The following is a 15,488-nucleotide window of genomic DNA, read 5'->3' as shown; positions in this document are numbered from 1 at the left end:
CCCAACCGCGTAACCGCTTCAAACCGCGTCCTCCCCGAGCACGCGCGCGTAGAACCCGTTGAAGAAAAACCGGTCGTAGATGCTGCCCAGGGGGCCGCCCCGAAACGCCCGCACGTGCACAACCAGCTCGTTCCTGCTGGCGTAGAAGGCCCCGATAAACTCCTGCACATGGGCAGACGTCAACAGAATGATGGTGCGTTCTAGCTGCTTGGTGTGCTCTTGGAAGCTCTGCGAAAAGTTTACGGGTTCTTGAGCATCTACATCTGCATCTACCCATGAGAAGCAGTCCATGATGCGCCTGAACACATGCACAAGGTTCACCAGATTAGTAATGACTCTGTTGAGAGAGAGAAACTGAGGAGAGAGAAAGGCGAAATGGTGCAGGTGCTCAGCCAAGCTTCTGTGGAACTCTATCAAAGCGGAAAACCTCCCGATCTTCAACACATTATTAAAAAAGAAAAAGTAACTTCGAAGGATGTTCGTGTGGATTATGTAATCGTGAATGTTGCCCAGAAGGAAGTCCATTTCGGTTCTTATTTGGTTTAGGTCCTTAAGTACGTCACTCAGGATTTTGGCATGACTCACAAATTTGCAAATGCTTGGGTGGCGGATGAACTGCTCGTCCAGTCCGATGCTGAAGAAGCGTTCCCCCGTCAGGCGCGCGTTGCAGGTGTTCCTCGAGAGGTGGCAGTTCCGGGGGGGTGGCTCCTCCCCACTTGGCTTCTCCCCCTCGCTGGAGGCGTTCCCCCGCGCGATGCTGTTAATCACGTGCATGTACTTAAAGTCGCTCGCGCGGAAGTGCGTGGTGGTCCCCCCCTTCTTCTTCTTCCTCCTCTCCTCTTCCTCCCCCCCTACACTGCCCTCGCTGTACCGATAAACCAGCGGCTTAGACAGCCGCCGGAACTTCTCAAAAATACCATTCAAGCTTTGGCGAGTAAAATAAAGCAGCGCTGTTAGCTTATACACACTAACGTAGCAACTTACAACCTGCTCATCAAAAAAAATTCCTAACGAATGAGGAACCTCTATGTGCACTTGGATGTGAGCGAACTGGGTGGCTATATTTGAGTCGGTGTGACAGTGGCTGTCCACTCGATGGTGCAGCAGTTTGCTCTGCCTAGTCCTTAACTGCGCTATCTCTGAGGTGTAGGCGTTTATGCTGGCATGCCTTTCATAGGGGGAATCCTCCAAAGGGTGGCTACTTAAGGAGGAGGCACCTCTCCCCCCCTTCTTGCTCCTCAAGAGGGATGAAAACACCCGGTGCTTCTCCTCTGTTTCCAAGAACATGGTGCTCTTCAGTAGGCAAACGAACGCAAGCAAGTTGTGACTTAATAAAAAGGACCCCACCAGGATCCGATTTACATTGTCGTAGTGCTCCTCAATTGGAACGTACACATTTCGGTAGAGGAAATAGCTGATGCTTTTAATTTCCATTTTTTGAGAAGCTCCCTTAGGGGGGGCGAGGCCACTCTCCATGCCATGGTTTTGAAGCAAGTCACATGGGTGGTCCCCACCTCCGGGGTAGCTTCCACGTTCGTTCTCTCTGTGATGTACCAATTGCGTGAAATCTGCGGCATCCCCCGCTGGGGCATGCCTGCAGTTGGGTCGCCTCCCCAGGGGCACCGAACTGGAGGGCTTCCCCCCGTCGTCCTCGTAGTCTATGCGGAACGTCGCCAGGGCTCTTCGCTCCTCGGGGGGGGCACCCTCGTCCAGAAGGGTATTTGCGGCCAGGCTGAGCGGGGTGAAGGGGCCGCTCTGACTGCACGAGATGCCTATCTCCCCGCCGCCTCCACCTGATCGTCCATTCCCAACGGCGCAGCGAACGTGGTGCCACTTTGAAGGCACCTCCCTCCACGCCCCTCCTCCGCCGTGTGACGACGCCGTGGTATCATCGGAGGGAGGGAACGAACTCTCGTCGCTGATCCGGTCTGACGAGTCGTCTGCCCTTCCCTTCGCAGTTGCGTCTCTCCTATAGCGGTGTCTGCTACTAAGCTGTATGCCACTGAGCTGTATGCCACTGAGCTGTATGCCACTGAGCTGTATGCCACTGAGCTGCATGCTACTGAGCTGTATGCTACCGCGCTGCCTACTACCGCTTTGCCTACTACCACGTTGCCTACTGCCGCGCTGTTTGCTACCGCTTTTCCCCCCCCGCTTGGCGATGACCCTCAATTTGACGGACTTGGTCAGTCTGCACGTGTGGAGGGCACCCCCCCTGCTCGCTCCTTCCACGTGTACGTCGCCCCTCCTCAAGGTGATGTCATCACGATTGGTACTTCCACTCCTCGTGGGAGCAGCGGACCGACTGAGGGCACTTCGAAAGGAGCGCACGTACCGCTGCAGCCGCTTCCTTATGTTCCTCCTCGTTCTAGAGAAAACAAGATTGGCTCTCTCCTCATCATTCCAAAGCTCGATGAAGACATTTTCGAACCGTTCACTTGGCCTCCTCCTCTTCTTATAACTTGGGTTTGTTTGCAAATGAAAAAAATGTTCTATCGTGGCGGTTGAAGAGGAGCACAGCAGGTGTGGGAGGTCTGCTTCTTTCTCGCTTCCCACTTGGTTTCCACTTTCACACACTTCTTTGTCCATTTGGGTAATTTTTTTTTTTTTTTTTTTTTTTTTGGCTACCCGGCTTTTTCCACTTGAGACTTTGGGAATGGCTAGCTGGAAGTCTTCTTCGCTGAGTGATCTTAAAATTCGGGAGAGTTCGCCTGGAGAGAGGGGGGTGGTAGAGCGGCGGTGTAAACGTGCAACGGTGTAGCGGTGCCCCATCCAATTGTAGCAACGCCCCATCGAATTGTGGCGGCACTCCGTGGAGGTGGCGAGATGCACCCGCCAACGGAGCGATGCCTGCCAACCGCGTGGTGGCTGCCATACCTGCTCTGTGAACCACCCCTATGGCGTACTTTAAAAAAACGGGGAGCGAAAGGAGCGAGTCGGCGCGGAGGCACCCCCGCTCGTAGTACCTAACCCCCTTGTGGAGGGCGAAGAAGAACGTCCGTGCCGCCCGCTTGCTAATTATGTATTCGTAGTGGACGTCCCTGTTTACCCCCAGGAACACATAGGCGTAGAGGAAGTGAAGGAGGGGCTTCACTACGCGCAGGAAAAGGAATCTGCACATTTTCGCCAGGTGCTTCCTCCGGCTGCTAAGGAAGAGGTAGTAGTACCTGTAGACGTAACTCAGCAGCTCGCTCCCCCGGGGGAAGACGAACAGGTCGGCACGGTCGCCACGCAGCGATCGCTTCACACGGTTGCCATGTAGCAATCGATCCTCACCCTCACCCTCACCATGCACTTTACCATCACCGTGGACGTCTGTTCCCCCCCCACGGGGGCTGTGCGATAGGCCATACACAGCGTTGAGGAGGGCGTTATATTCGGCCACTTGCTTCAGACTCGAACTGATTGTCCCATCTGGGGGGGGGTTATAAAAAACGAAGTACCTTTTGCGAAAGACTTCCTCCTTTTCGTGGGTGTAGCTGGAGCAGAGGAAGGCCAGAAGCTCGATGCACTCCGTGTGCCTCTTAACATTGCCGTATATGTCTAGGGGGGTGTTGGCATTTCCGTGGAGGATGGCTCTCCTTATTTGTTCTGCATACACGTGCAGGTACTTCGCCACCGCGTTGACGAACGTGCTGAATACGTCCCCCACGGGGATTGTATCTTCTTCGTGGCGGCCCCCTCGGCTGCTACCACCGCTACCGCTATCACCACCGCTATCACCGCTACCCCCATCGAGCACCCCCGTGAAGACGCGCACGAAGGCCTGCACGTAGCGCACCAGCGTGCCCACCCGGGCGAAGAACAGGAAGAGGTGGAAGTACCTCTGGTAAAAGGGAGACGAAAACAGGTTTCGGAAGGGCTCAAAGCGAAGGCGAAAGGTTTCCTCCTTTTTCTTGTCCAGCCAAAAGGCAACACCTCGGTTGACACATAGGTAGTTTTTACTAATGTAAATGTTCCCCCTTCTGAATCTATTTAAGTGGTTCCTCTTCACCTGAGGGGCGTCTTTCCATTTTGGCTTCCCCCTTCGAGCTCTACCGCCAATGGTGTGTCGACTGAAGAACGATGGGCTCTCATGCCCCAGAAGACACGCCACAATTTCATGCTTGCATGTGGTCAACAGCTCTCCCTTCTCCCCTCCCCAAGACTCATTTTTACTTATAAAATGAAAAAAACGTTTTAAAGAAAAAAAACGATACTCCTCTATCCTACTGTTCAAGCTGCAAATGATATTCTTGTGGAGAGTAACGTAGATGCTGTTAATGATGCTTAGAAAGTGGGTTTTATATTTTTTTTTTTTTTTTTTTTTTTGCTCTATTTCTTTGAGAGAGCATGTATCGTTAGCATACGACTTGTGCCACAGGTAGGGTAGCTCTGCAGCTGTGGTTCTTCCGTTGGAACTGCTTCTTATTCCCCTCCAACTTCTCTCTTTCAAGTCGGTTAAGAGGTACTTCTCCTCCTCGTTTGTGGTCTTCTTCGCGTTGTTCCCTATTACGTATGTGCACATGGTGATGGCTTCCCTTTCGCTGTTGCAGGGCTCTTCCTCCTGGTAGATGTCTGCTTCCCTCAGGGTGAGAGCACTCTGCGGGTGCGACCCCCCCGGGGGCAGCGCCGCAGGGGAAATCTCTCCCCGACTGTTCATAAAGCGAGCATTGCAGGTTATCACTCCATTGCTAGTCATCTCCCCGCCGCTAACCACCTCTCCACCGCTTACATCCCCACCGTCGAAGAGGCTGATGTTGTAGTAGCAGGCCTCCTTGGCGCTCAGCTGGGGGACGCATAAACTATGCAGCGGGGATGTCCCCCCAGATGTTTCCTTCCGATTGGTGAAATGAGTGAAGATGCCTCCGCTCTGATGCGTCGATATGTCACCCCCGTTTGGGTGGAGCAGCGTAGGGTAGTTCCCGCTGGCTAGACCGGCCGCGCCCCAGGTGGGTGATCCTCCGCTATGGCCTCTACCTATGGGGATGACACTCCCCACACCGTCGGCCCCTTCACTGTAGCTGCCCCCCCAAATGTGACGCCCACACTTAAGTGTCAACCCATCCAGCTCGTTCAACCTCGCGACGAACCTGCTCGTGAATGCATCCCCAAACGACGTTACAAAACGACACAGAGGGTCATACACATCTGCATCCAAATTGTAATTCAATTGGTGAAAGTTTATCTTCACGTTCAGGAGGAAAAGGACATTGTAGGAAAATTTCGAGACATTTCTTATTAGGAGGTCCTCCTCAAATTTTTTTAGACTGTACATGTCTTTTTTCTCCCCCTGTGTGAGGTGAAAGGATGGGTCTCCAGTGGGCTGTCTCCCCCTTTTGAAGTGGCTACCCCCCCCGTTGGAGCTCCTCGGCGAGGTCAAATCTGATAGCAGCAGCAGAACGTTTAGGAAGCTCTCGTGGCTTGTAAGCTTCAAGATGGCCCCCTTTCCCACAGGCAAGCTGTCCAAAGAGAAATAGGCCTTCACGTAGAGGTACAGACAGATGAACTCCAGATAGCACCTCCTTTCTAGGAGGACCAGACAGCAGGAGATCATGCATGTGTATAGCTGTGGGGAGAGTTTGTCCCTCCCGTGTGTCCCCCCCAGGTGGAAGGCGTCCCCCGTCATGGAGAGATCGCTGGAGTGAGCATAGGATGAGCGGTTAGCCAACCCGTCGTTAGCGGTACGGCCATTGCAAAAAAGGGATGTCACATGGGATGCTTCCCCAGATGCTTCCCCAGACGGTTCCTCCGCATCCTCCTCCGCTTCTCCCTCCGCTGCTTCCTCTACTCCCCCCCCCTTCTTATAGTGCCGCCTCAGCACACCGTACCAGTCCCCGCCGCCCGCGCACCTCTCGAAGGCGTGCTGGTTGCCCACATACGCCACCCCGTAATCGTACCTGTAGCTGTAAAACGTCTGGAACAGGAGGAAGTTCTCTCTCGTCTTGTGCAGAACATTTGCGTAAATGAATTTTTTAATTTCGAAACGAATTCGTCTTAATACGTTTGCATCCTTTACGGGATAGGACTTGGCTTCGATGCAGCTCCACTCGTCGATTAGTGTCACTAGCGACAGGTTGGAGGAGTCCCTTTGGGGTCCCCCATGGTGTAGACTGCTTGGCCGCATCACTTTCATGGTTGGCACTCGGGGGGCTGCTCGCGCGCGGACAGGTGTTTCGCCCCTCCCTGGCATACGCCCAAGGGGAAAAAAGGCAAGGAAAAACACACACAGAAGGGGTGTTCGCGGAATGCGCAAACGTTTGGCCGCTCAAACGAAGGGTAAACCAAAAAAATAAAAAAATAAATAAAAAATAAAGAAGTTAATAAATAAGCAAAAAAATGGTGGTTCCGCCCAGCTACCCCTCCAAGTGTGCACCCCCGCGGTTTTCAAATACAAAGGAGGGGAAGGTCCGTTTTTCCCGCCCCATAGGAAGAAGCACACGCTGACTGGTCAAAAACGACCCTATGTGCTGAAGGTACGTTCGCGCATGCAAGTGTGTATAGATATGGACCAACGCTACTGCAGATGATGCTTCGATGCTTCTCCATTTGGGAAAATTTGCACGAAAGGTTAATTCAACCTGGGTGGCGGGGATGGCATAAAAAAAAGTAGCAAGCCAAACGGGGAAGAAAAAAAAAAAAAAAAAAGAGAAAAAGGGGATAACAAACGGAGGAGTAAAAAACGTATCAAATGGAATAGCACAAATGGAACGATACGTATGTCATGCCTTCGATCTTTTCGCCAAGGTCGCATCATTTTATTTTTTTTTTTTTTTTATATTTCATACGTTCACATGTAAAGGCTTATCCCCATATGGATGCTTCTCTTACGTTCACTTGTGACGATTTTTTTTTTTTTTTTTTTTTCCCCACCAAGAGTGTTACCTTCGCGCGAACGGTAAGCCGACACAACATGAGGAGAGGGAATCCCCTGCCATTCACGTTGGGAGACGTGTAGCGTGTCCGAATGACGAGGCCTTCTTCCGATGTGCAAGCTTCTGCGTAGCATTTGTTACACACAGGTGCAGGTGCGTCATTCCGCGGCGTCACCTGTGCGTTACCCCTTATGTGTGTATATGCATACGTGACGGCCAGAACTTACGGCCTCTCATTTGAATGCAGCCCTCCTTTGCGATCGGCCACGCAGGTGCTGCCGATGTTCTGCGCGCCTTCTCATTAACCCACGTAGGATGAAAGTGGTGCTTCTCCTGCACCTCATATTTTGCATAGCTAGGGGTAAGACGGAGAGGCACACTTCCCCGGCTCTACTCCAGCTCTCCTCCAGGGTGATAATGAAATTCCCCCAATGTTACGCGCAACTGTGCAGAGCGACGGTCTGCACTTCACCGTTCGAAGCCGTCTGGCGAAGCGCCACCGGGGAGTACCCGCGCGGATGTACTTGCAGATGTACATGCGGATGTAGCTTCATATGTATGCATACCCACATGTGCGTCTTTAACCAACTCCTCGATTCTTCACCCCCCCCTGAAGGCGCGACCGAACTGCTTAAAGGCAACCAAGTGATAATGACCCTGAAGCTGCGCTGCTTCCTCCTCAGGATACAAATGCAGGTAAGCCTACAAAAGGTGAGCACCAGAGAAGCTGGAACGGTGGCTCGTATGGGGATGGGCTGTCAGGGCGAGAAGTAAAACGGCACACGTGGCTAATTCGTCTGCCCAACTTTGCATTTTCTTTTTTTTTTTTTTCCCCCCCTCTTTATTTTAAAGAATATACAAAACGTATCGTGTGAAAAATATACATTTGTGCACCTTGCCCGGTAAGTGGAAGCAACGGGATTTTCATTTTTTTTTTTTTTTTTTTTTTTTTCTTCATTTTCACGCGCACATTGCACGCACCTCTTCAGCCCCTCCACTGGTGTGCTGTTCGTTTTGCAGCGAGGGGGAAAATTCCCGGGTGAGCGTCTCCCGCTTGTCGTTACGCGGCACTTGTCGCTGCGCAGCATTTGCCGCTCCTCCATTTGCCGCTTCCCTGACTCGTATAACCTTCCCGTGTGTCCCCCCAAAGTTACGAAAAAAAAAAAGGCACATGCAAATGTAAGCCTCGGGTGTGCGATTAAAGCGCGCGACACGAACGGTAACGGGAGGTGGTCGCCGCGATGGTGAAGAGTTAGACCACAAGGTGAAGAGGAAACGCTGGTGGCGGCTCCAATCGAATGCCCCTTCTTTTTTCACATATTTTTTTTAATATATTTATTTCTCGTTTTTTTTACATTTCTTTTCATTTTTCTTTTCATATTTGTTCGCTTCTCCACCCTCGTTTTACAAGTCGCGGGCAGCCGGCCAGGCTCGACTGCCATTTCGAGTCGACATGTTCGTTCACATAAACATGCGTGAGCGCGAGCGAACCTGTGCGCACACCGCTCCACACAATTGTGCCTGCGCGCCCATGTGCAACTGGAAGGAGCGCCCCCAAAGGGTTATATGCATGCACGCAGGTACGCACGTACGTATGTATGTACGTATGTATGAATGTATGTATGCACGAATGTATGCTTGAATGTATTTTTTTTTTCTTTTCTTTTTCCCCTTTTGGAGAGAATAAGCTCGCAATCAGCATGACGCACGGGGCTCACGAAGTAGGATGCACAGAGTTGAAAAAGCGTTTGGCCCAGCTGGCGTTGGCGGAGTTGCTCGAGTTGGCCGACTTGGCACAGAGAGTTTGTCGAGCAAGCTGCTGAACCGACGGCTGAACGATCTGCTAAAGCGACGACTTAAGCGACGACTGAAGCAACTGCTCAACCACTGTTGAGTCGTTTGTTTATCCCCTTTTGCGCGACGAACGTGCGGTTACCCCCGCGGGATGTTGTGCCAGCATATGTTTGGCGCAGCTTAAGCAAGTGAAAAGGAAAGCGAAAAGAAAGCGAGAAAAAAGGGAGAGGAAAGGAGCCTTGACCGACACGAGGCGAGTAAGGAGGGGGCAACCATTTTGACGACTTGCGAAAAGCGCGTTACTGCTAATCATTAGTACTCTGCTGTGCGAATGTGTGCTCAATCCATTTCGTATGCATGCCTGCGTAGTAGCCACGTGCAGGGGCTAGCACGTGTGAACATACCCCCTGGGAGGTGTACATACAAGTGTTCCCTCTTCCTATCATTTGTTCCTTGAAGTGTGAATAGGATACTTGCACACCTGTGCTTTGCTTTTCTTGCCACATTTTTTTTTTTTTTTTTTTTTTATATTCCCCCCCCCCGTACTTTGTTTTGTAACTCATTCGTTGCAAAGCTTTCTCGCGCGTAGCAACACGAAGAGTGGCACCTTTGGGGGAATCTCTCTGTGAGCATATGCCGTGTATGTATGTGTTCACGTGTGTTTACCCTACGGGGCTACTCCTTGCCTACGAGAGAGTAACTCTGCTAGTGAGTTCTTTCCTCGAGCGCCACGCTGAGCCCGGGCGATTAACCCCCCACCCAAACACACACATTTGTGCTTACCAATTCGCGATGCACACACGCGTATGTACATATGAACCGTACGTTTATGTGAATGCGTTTGTTTTTCCATTTTATGCTTCCTGCAACTCCATTTGCTTCCCCCTACCGTGACTGCTACACGTGCACACACAGGGGTGGGGAGGCCTCGTTCTACCATCTACACAACATAGTGTAAGTTTGGCGGCGCGTGGGAGCACCCTTACATGTCGATCCATGCCCGGACGTTCCTCCGAGGGGTATGCCAGTATATGCCTTCTTTTCGCGCGACGAGCACTTTGTGAATATACATTTTATGGGCAATTATAAAAAAAAAAAAAAAAAAAACACAAAATAGCTAGCTACAGTGCAAACAGCCCCTTTGTTTACGTCTTTTCACCTGAACAGTTCATAAAAAAAAAAAAAAAAAAAAAAAATATGCCCATTTGCCTGCACTCCCGAAAAGGGAAAACAAATAAGATCCCCACATTGACACCCGTCCGTCGTCTACACCTCCCTACACTGATCGCGAACCCCCCCCTCGCAGAAACACACACGTGTTCCAAACCTAAGCAAAAGAAAAATGAGCAGCGCAGTGATCAAGCCAAGTAATGGTGAAATACCAAAGAAGAAGGAGGGGGAGGAGGAGGAAGTGAAGAACGAGTACCACGTAGAGACAAACAAAGAGCTACAAGTAAACTTAAACTTCCACAATAACAACATCATATCAAATATATTTTCAAATTTGAGTCTTTTCGATTACGTAACAAACATCTTCACGGTTAATAAGAAGACGTATATGTTAAAATATTGCAATAAGCTAAATGAGGACAATTTTTACATTTCGTATTTTCAAAAAGTGGATGACAAATTTGTGCAGATATCCCCATGGCATGACATCGATTTGGTGAATGAAGACGGCACGTACAATATGGTGGTCGAAATTACAAAGTACAATTATATAAAGCTGGAAATCCAGTTGACCGAAAGTTTTAATGTTATTAAGCAGGACACGAAGAAGGGCAAGCTGCGCTATTACCATAATTCCATTTATTGGAACTATGGCGCCTTGCCGCGCACGTACGAGTACCCCAAGCACATTTACAGCTGCCAGACGGGGGACAACCAGGACTTGTTCTTCACGGGGGACGACGACCCCCTGGACGTGGTGGACGTGGGCCAGAACAGCCTCAAAATGGGGCAGATCGTCCCAGTCAAGGTGGGCCCCGCGCGAGGCCTCGGAGCGTACATGCGGGGTGCGCGTGTGCATCATCCGCATGTGTGGACCACCTGCATGTGCGTTTGTACATATCGACCCATTTGCCTCTTCACATGCCCGCCGCTCCCCCTTTTGACAGGTCCTCGGGGCGTTCACCCTCATCGACGAGGGACAGCTGGACTGGAAGATCATCGCCATCAATGTTCGTGCAGGGAGATGCGGCGCGCTATACTCTGCTGCGTCCTCGCTAAGACGTTGCCCTAGTATGATGCTGCCCCCTCACTGCACTGCTCCTTCCCCCCTCCCCCCTGCAGAAGCACGACAAACACTTCGACGACGTGAACTCCCTGGAAGACGTGGAGAAGTACTACCCCCACACGCTGAACCTGCTCCTGGAGTGGTTCCGCTCGTACAAAATGGCCGAATCGAAAAAGTTAAATATAATCTCGAAGAAGTTGCATACTAAGGAGGAGAGCGAGGGGTTGATTAAGAAGACGCAAGAATACTACTGTGAGTTCCTGCGGGATGTGAAGAAGTTTGAATATGACCAGACGAGCCAAAGCACCTGTGGACTTAGCACGAAGCAGCATTCAGGCAGTAGCGACCTCAGCTTGAGCACCCTTCCGAAGAAGTCGCAGGAGGATTCTCTCTACAACAGCCTTCTGCAGGACATTAGCATTTCGTACCACATGGCCGACCCGACGTACAGGCCGAACGAGCACATTTGGATCCACTGAGTGGTGTGTGTGTCTCTGCTGGGTGGCGGAGCGGCGCTCAGGCGGTAACATGCGCAGCTGGCATCGTCTGTCAGCTCCCCCCGATTCGCCGCAGCACACGTTCGATTGGAGTTCCAATTTGACTCTCCCCCATACCCCCCCGCGGTTGCGGCCTCGGCTGCGGCTGCAGCTACAACTGCCACTGCGCGTGTACATTTGAAAGAACCCAACTTCTGTGAAGGGTTCGCCTCCACATTTGCCCTGCAAAATGAGTCTATCAAAAAAAAAAAAAAAAAAAAAAAAAAAAAAAACTGCAATACCGAAGGTATTCCTGGCTGTGGTGTGCAATCCTAGGTCCCCAAGTGGTGTGGGAGCAACTCACATACGTATGGCTTCTTTCATTTGTTCGCAGCCAACCCTCCCACTACCGCTCCTCTCACCCCTGTGCTAGCTGGTCAGGACGCCTTAAATATGGAGCCCCACATGTACCTGTGGTTATTGTCCTTGTAAATGTTATAGACGAGGCAGTACCTCCGCTTCATCATCTTGTGGACCTCCGAGTCCTCCGCGTGGGAGATTTCCAGCAGGGGGAATTCGTCTGGGGTTGTTTCTTCGCGTCTCTTGTGCGTGGAGACTCTGCCACCTACCACGTCGTCCTCCCGATCGGTGAGGGACCAAATTGAGTCGGCAGCATTAACCGGTTTGATGAAAAAATCCTTCACAATGGTATGCCCTCGTATTGAAAGGAAAAAAAAAGAGCTATCAATGTCGATGGTGATATCCCCTTTGTTAACATATGGACGTAATGGGAAATACAAAACGAAGGAGTGAATCGTCTCCTGCCAAACGTAATGCTTTGCCCTTCCCTCTATCTTCTCCCCGATGTCGTAGCCTTTTAACTGCTGCTTCTTTTTGATGTTATCTGTGTACCCGCGGCTACATTTATTTTCGCTCATTTCCTTTTGGAAGTTTTTGAAGTATTTTTCTGTTCGCTCCCTCCCTCGCTCGTCCAGCTGGGGGTACAGGTCCCTCCACATGTAGTGGTTAGGGTTGTACTTCATTTCGTTTTCCAGCTTCTCCATCAGCAACTGGCTCTTTGCGGCGATGTCCTTCTTCGACTCGTATTCCTCCCGCCGTCGCGCTATTTCCGCCCGGCGCTCGGTGGTAGCGGCGGTAGCAGCGGTCGCGGTCGCGTTAGCGGCGGCGGCATCTTCGTTGGGCGTGGCAGGGGGGTCTTCACCTAATGCGGCAGGCTTCTCCCCGTTCAGTGTGGAAGGTTGTTCTTCATCCGCTGTGCCAGGCCGCTTCTCATCCGATGTGGAGGGCGACCCTCCTACCGCTCCCCCCCCCGGCTGGCAAACCAAGTTGCCCCCCCCCGAGTAGGCCTGCAGAAAGCTGCTCGCGCTGGCCTCGTCGGCGAACGTCTCCGGAGTGATGCCCAGCCACTTCTCATCCATCCTGTAAATGTTGCAGAGGTAGATTTCCATCTTCACCCAACTTTCGTTAGTAATCACATCGTACACACGTCTGTCCTCCTCACTCATGGGTTCCTCCTCTCGAGGGGAAAAAAGACCAAACAAAAAGCTATTGTTAATGTAAAAAATTGCCTTCTCTAGCTTTTTCATCGTCAGAATGCATTTCTGCACAATCTGGTGGCTGTACATCAGGGGGAACTCCAGCATGGTCGAGTTGGTATTTTGGTTATTTAAGACCACTCGGTCGCTGAACGTATCATATAGGTTAAATTCTACGGTGACGTTGGACTGCATGTACCTCTCCCCATCGACGTAGGTTTCGTAATCGCAGCTGAGGATGCTGTTGGATGATAAGACCGTTTTTACTCGTTCGTTTAATTGCCTTTTTGCGAGGTCCCCTTTTGAGAGGTCCCCTTTTTGGGGAGACCCGCCCCCCTCCGTAGGGTCCAGAACTTCATCCTCCCCTTCACTCACCAGCTGCTTCAGAATGTTGCCTCCATTCAGAGAGAAAAAATATTTTTTCAAATTTTTTTTGTTGTACAGTTTTAGAGGCTCCATCTGCGCACTTCCCTTTTTCTCCCCTGGGGGGTCCAAGTGGAAGTGGTGGGCGACTTTTTCCCCCCCGTCTGGGCTGTAGCTGTCCGCGAGGTCCTTCTCCACGAGGTAGTCCACGCGGGGTGAAGTGCCCACAGGGGGTGAGCTGCCCACAGGGGGTGAGTTGTCCACACCGGGTGAACTCTTCTCCGCTTCCCTCTCCGCTGACCTCTCCGCCCCCCCCGTGTAGGCCCTGCGCATCCAACGACAGACGGCCTCCACCAAGCTCCTCGAGTCCGCGTACAGACCCCCCTCGTACACGTGCTTCAACACGTCATACATGCCAAGGTTCAGGAACTTATCCGTGAAGGCGTCCTCCTGCCCCTTTAACTTCTCGGCCACCTTTTTCTTCTTCTGCTGTTCCCTCCTCTCCAGCACGTCATCCTCCTTCCCCTTGATGTACCTCTCCGCCCGTTGCATTGCCTCGCTCAGGTTTTCCTCCCCCTGGTGGGGCGTCCCCCCCTCGCGGTGTGGTTCACTCTGCTGTGGTGCGACACCCCGCCTGTTCGCCTCCTCCACCTGACTCTCCCCCCTCACCGGTTCGTCTTCTTCACTCAGGTTGTCCGCGCCAAGCTTGGAAGCTACACAATCATCCCGCTCGGAACCCCCAATTCGCTGCCTCCTCATGCCACCCCTACCCCCCGCACCCCCCTCGTGTAAAGCAAAAATGGACCAAGTCTTGCCTGCATGGTAACCACCCTTGTAGTAGCGCCTACCCCCAGACTGCTCTGTGGAGAAGTAGGCCGCTTTATTTCCCCCCTGGTGGGCATCTCCGGGTTGTTTTCCTCCCTCTGGTACAGCCTTCTTCCTTCCGTGTGGATGGGAAGGTTTGCAGAAGAGGTACCTGCACCGCTTGGCGGGTCGCTTCACAAAGCGAATTTGTTTGCAGTTTGGGCTATTCCACGGGGGGGAGGCGCCTCCTTGGTGACTTTTCCCCCGCCTGGTTTTTACGCACACGTTGCATCTCCTCTGGAGAGTGAGCCTTATGCCTGCCGTGTGGTGGTCCGTAACACTTTTGCTAGAATGCGAAAGCGCCAAGCAGATCGCCACGAGTAGGCATAGCCTGTTCATCCTTGGCGAGGGCGTCCCCAATCATTCGCCAGAAGGGGCACTCCTGTAGGGGAGAGGGTTCCTTTTACCGCGTTGTGTGGCAGTTTTTTTTTTTTCTTTTTTTTTTACCCGCTTCTACGATTGGGCTATCCTACAATGTGTCATCGCTTCCACAGGGGTTCCCCTTTTATCCTTTTTTTTTTTTTCTTTTTTTTGAGGATGCCCTGCTTCGGCACTTCGCCACGCCCCAAGCGGGAGCCGAACAGGGGGCGCTGCACAGCGGTGTGCATACATAGGGGGAGGTGACCTCCACTGCGCCATCCCCAATTTGGACGTGATCAAAGGAAGAGGTGAGAGGTACACCCACTTGAGGGGGCTCCTTTCCGGGAAAGGCGCCCACAGGTTTATTTCCTCAGGGTGGCATGACACGCAGTGGGGAGAGCTAACCGGCGATGCGAAGCTATCTCGCCATCATGGCAGTAATATTGACATTGTTGAGGCAGTACCGTTATGGACGTGAAAACCAGGTGAGTGTGTATCCCCACGCGAAGTGTGCCTACCGGAAGGGGAGAGAGGACCCACCTTACAGTGCCACTGGAGGTATCACCTACAGACAGGGCAGCACAGTTTCACAAACACCCACCGCTTCGACCGCTTCGGGGGTCACACAAATGGTGAACGGGTGCGACCATCCCGTTTTGTTGCATGTTGGGCTGTCCCCTGCGGATGGCCCGCGGCTTCACCGAGTCGGCGCCATCTGATGGGACATCCTTCCCGACGCAGGCATGTTAAGCGGCGTGCGTGTGTGTTTGGAAAAAAAAAAAAAAAAAAAAAAAAAGAAAAGATAAAAAATTACAAACTGGGCTATTTCCCCCCAACGGTATGAAACGCGCTTCCCCTTTTTGGCAGCACCGCTGGCATGCCCCGGCGGAGTGACTTAAAAAAAAATTACACGCCAGTATTTCCCCCCCGCGCGTTTACTTTGCCAAACCGTTCGCTTCGCCGATGTGTTAACTTTGCCAAAGCG

At 52.0% G+C, this 15,488-nt stretch overlaps 3 protein-coding genes across 3 annotated transcripts; 1 reads left to right on the top strand and 2 right to left on the bottom strand.

Moving 5' to 3' along the window:
* Nucleotides 1-18: 18 nt before the first annotated feature.
* On the bottom strand, nucleotides 19-6,115 carry PVX_095425 (hypothetical protein, conserved; the record flags this gene model as incomplete). Its single annotated transcript, XM_001614501.1, has 2 exons — nucleotides 19-2,711; nucleotides 2,878-6,115. 2 exons carry the CDS (start codon nucleotides 6,113-6,115, stop codon nucleotides 19-21), a joined length of 5,931 nt encoding a protein of 1,976 aa, XP_001614551.1.
* A 2,415-nt stretch (nucleotides 6,116-8,530) lies between these two features.
* PVX_095420 (inorganic pyrophosphatase, putative) lies at nucleotides 8,531-11,515 on the top strand. The gene is made up of 4 exons (XM_001614500.1): nucleotides 8,531-8,905; nucleotides 9,955-10,626; nucleotides 10,766-10,828; nucleotides 10,941-11,515. Exons 2-4 carry the CDS (start codon nucleotides 9,991-9,993, stop codon nucleotides 11,361-11,363), a joined length of 1,122 nt encoding a protein of 373 aa, XP_001614550.1. The 5' UTR covers nucleotides 8,531-8,905; nucleotides 9,955-9,990; the 3' UTR covers nucleotides 11,364-11,515.
* Nucleotides 11,516-11,797: 282 nt separating this feature from the next.
* Nucleotides 11,798-13,831, bottom strand: PVX_095415 (hypothetical protein, conserved; the record flags this gene model as incomplete). The annotated part of the gene is made up of 1 exon (XM_001614499.1): nucleotides 11,798-13,831. The coding sequence occupies one exon, from the start codon at nucleotides 13,829-13,831 to the stop codon at nucleotides 11,798-11,800; it is 2,034 nt and encodes a 677-aa protein (XP_001614549.1).
* Between the last annotated feature and the right edge of the window lie 1,657 nt (nucleotides 13,832-15,488).

The sequence above is a fragment of the Plasmodium vivax genome, chromosome 8 (genome assembly GCF_000002415.2).
Source record: "Plasmodium vivax chromosome 8, whole genome shotgun sequence".
Lineage (NCBI taxonomy): Eukaryota > Apicomplexa > Aconoidasida > Haemosporida > Plasmodiidae > Plasmodium > Plasmodium vivax.
Note: the sequence above shows the minus strand (reverse complement) of the source record. Positions and strands in the feature narration are given on the sequence as shown.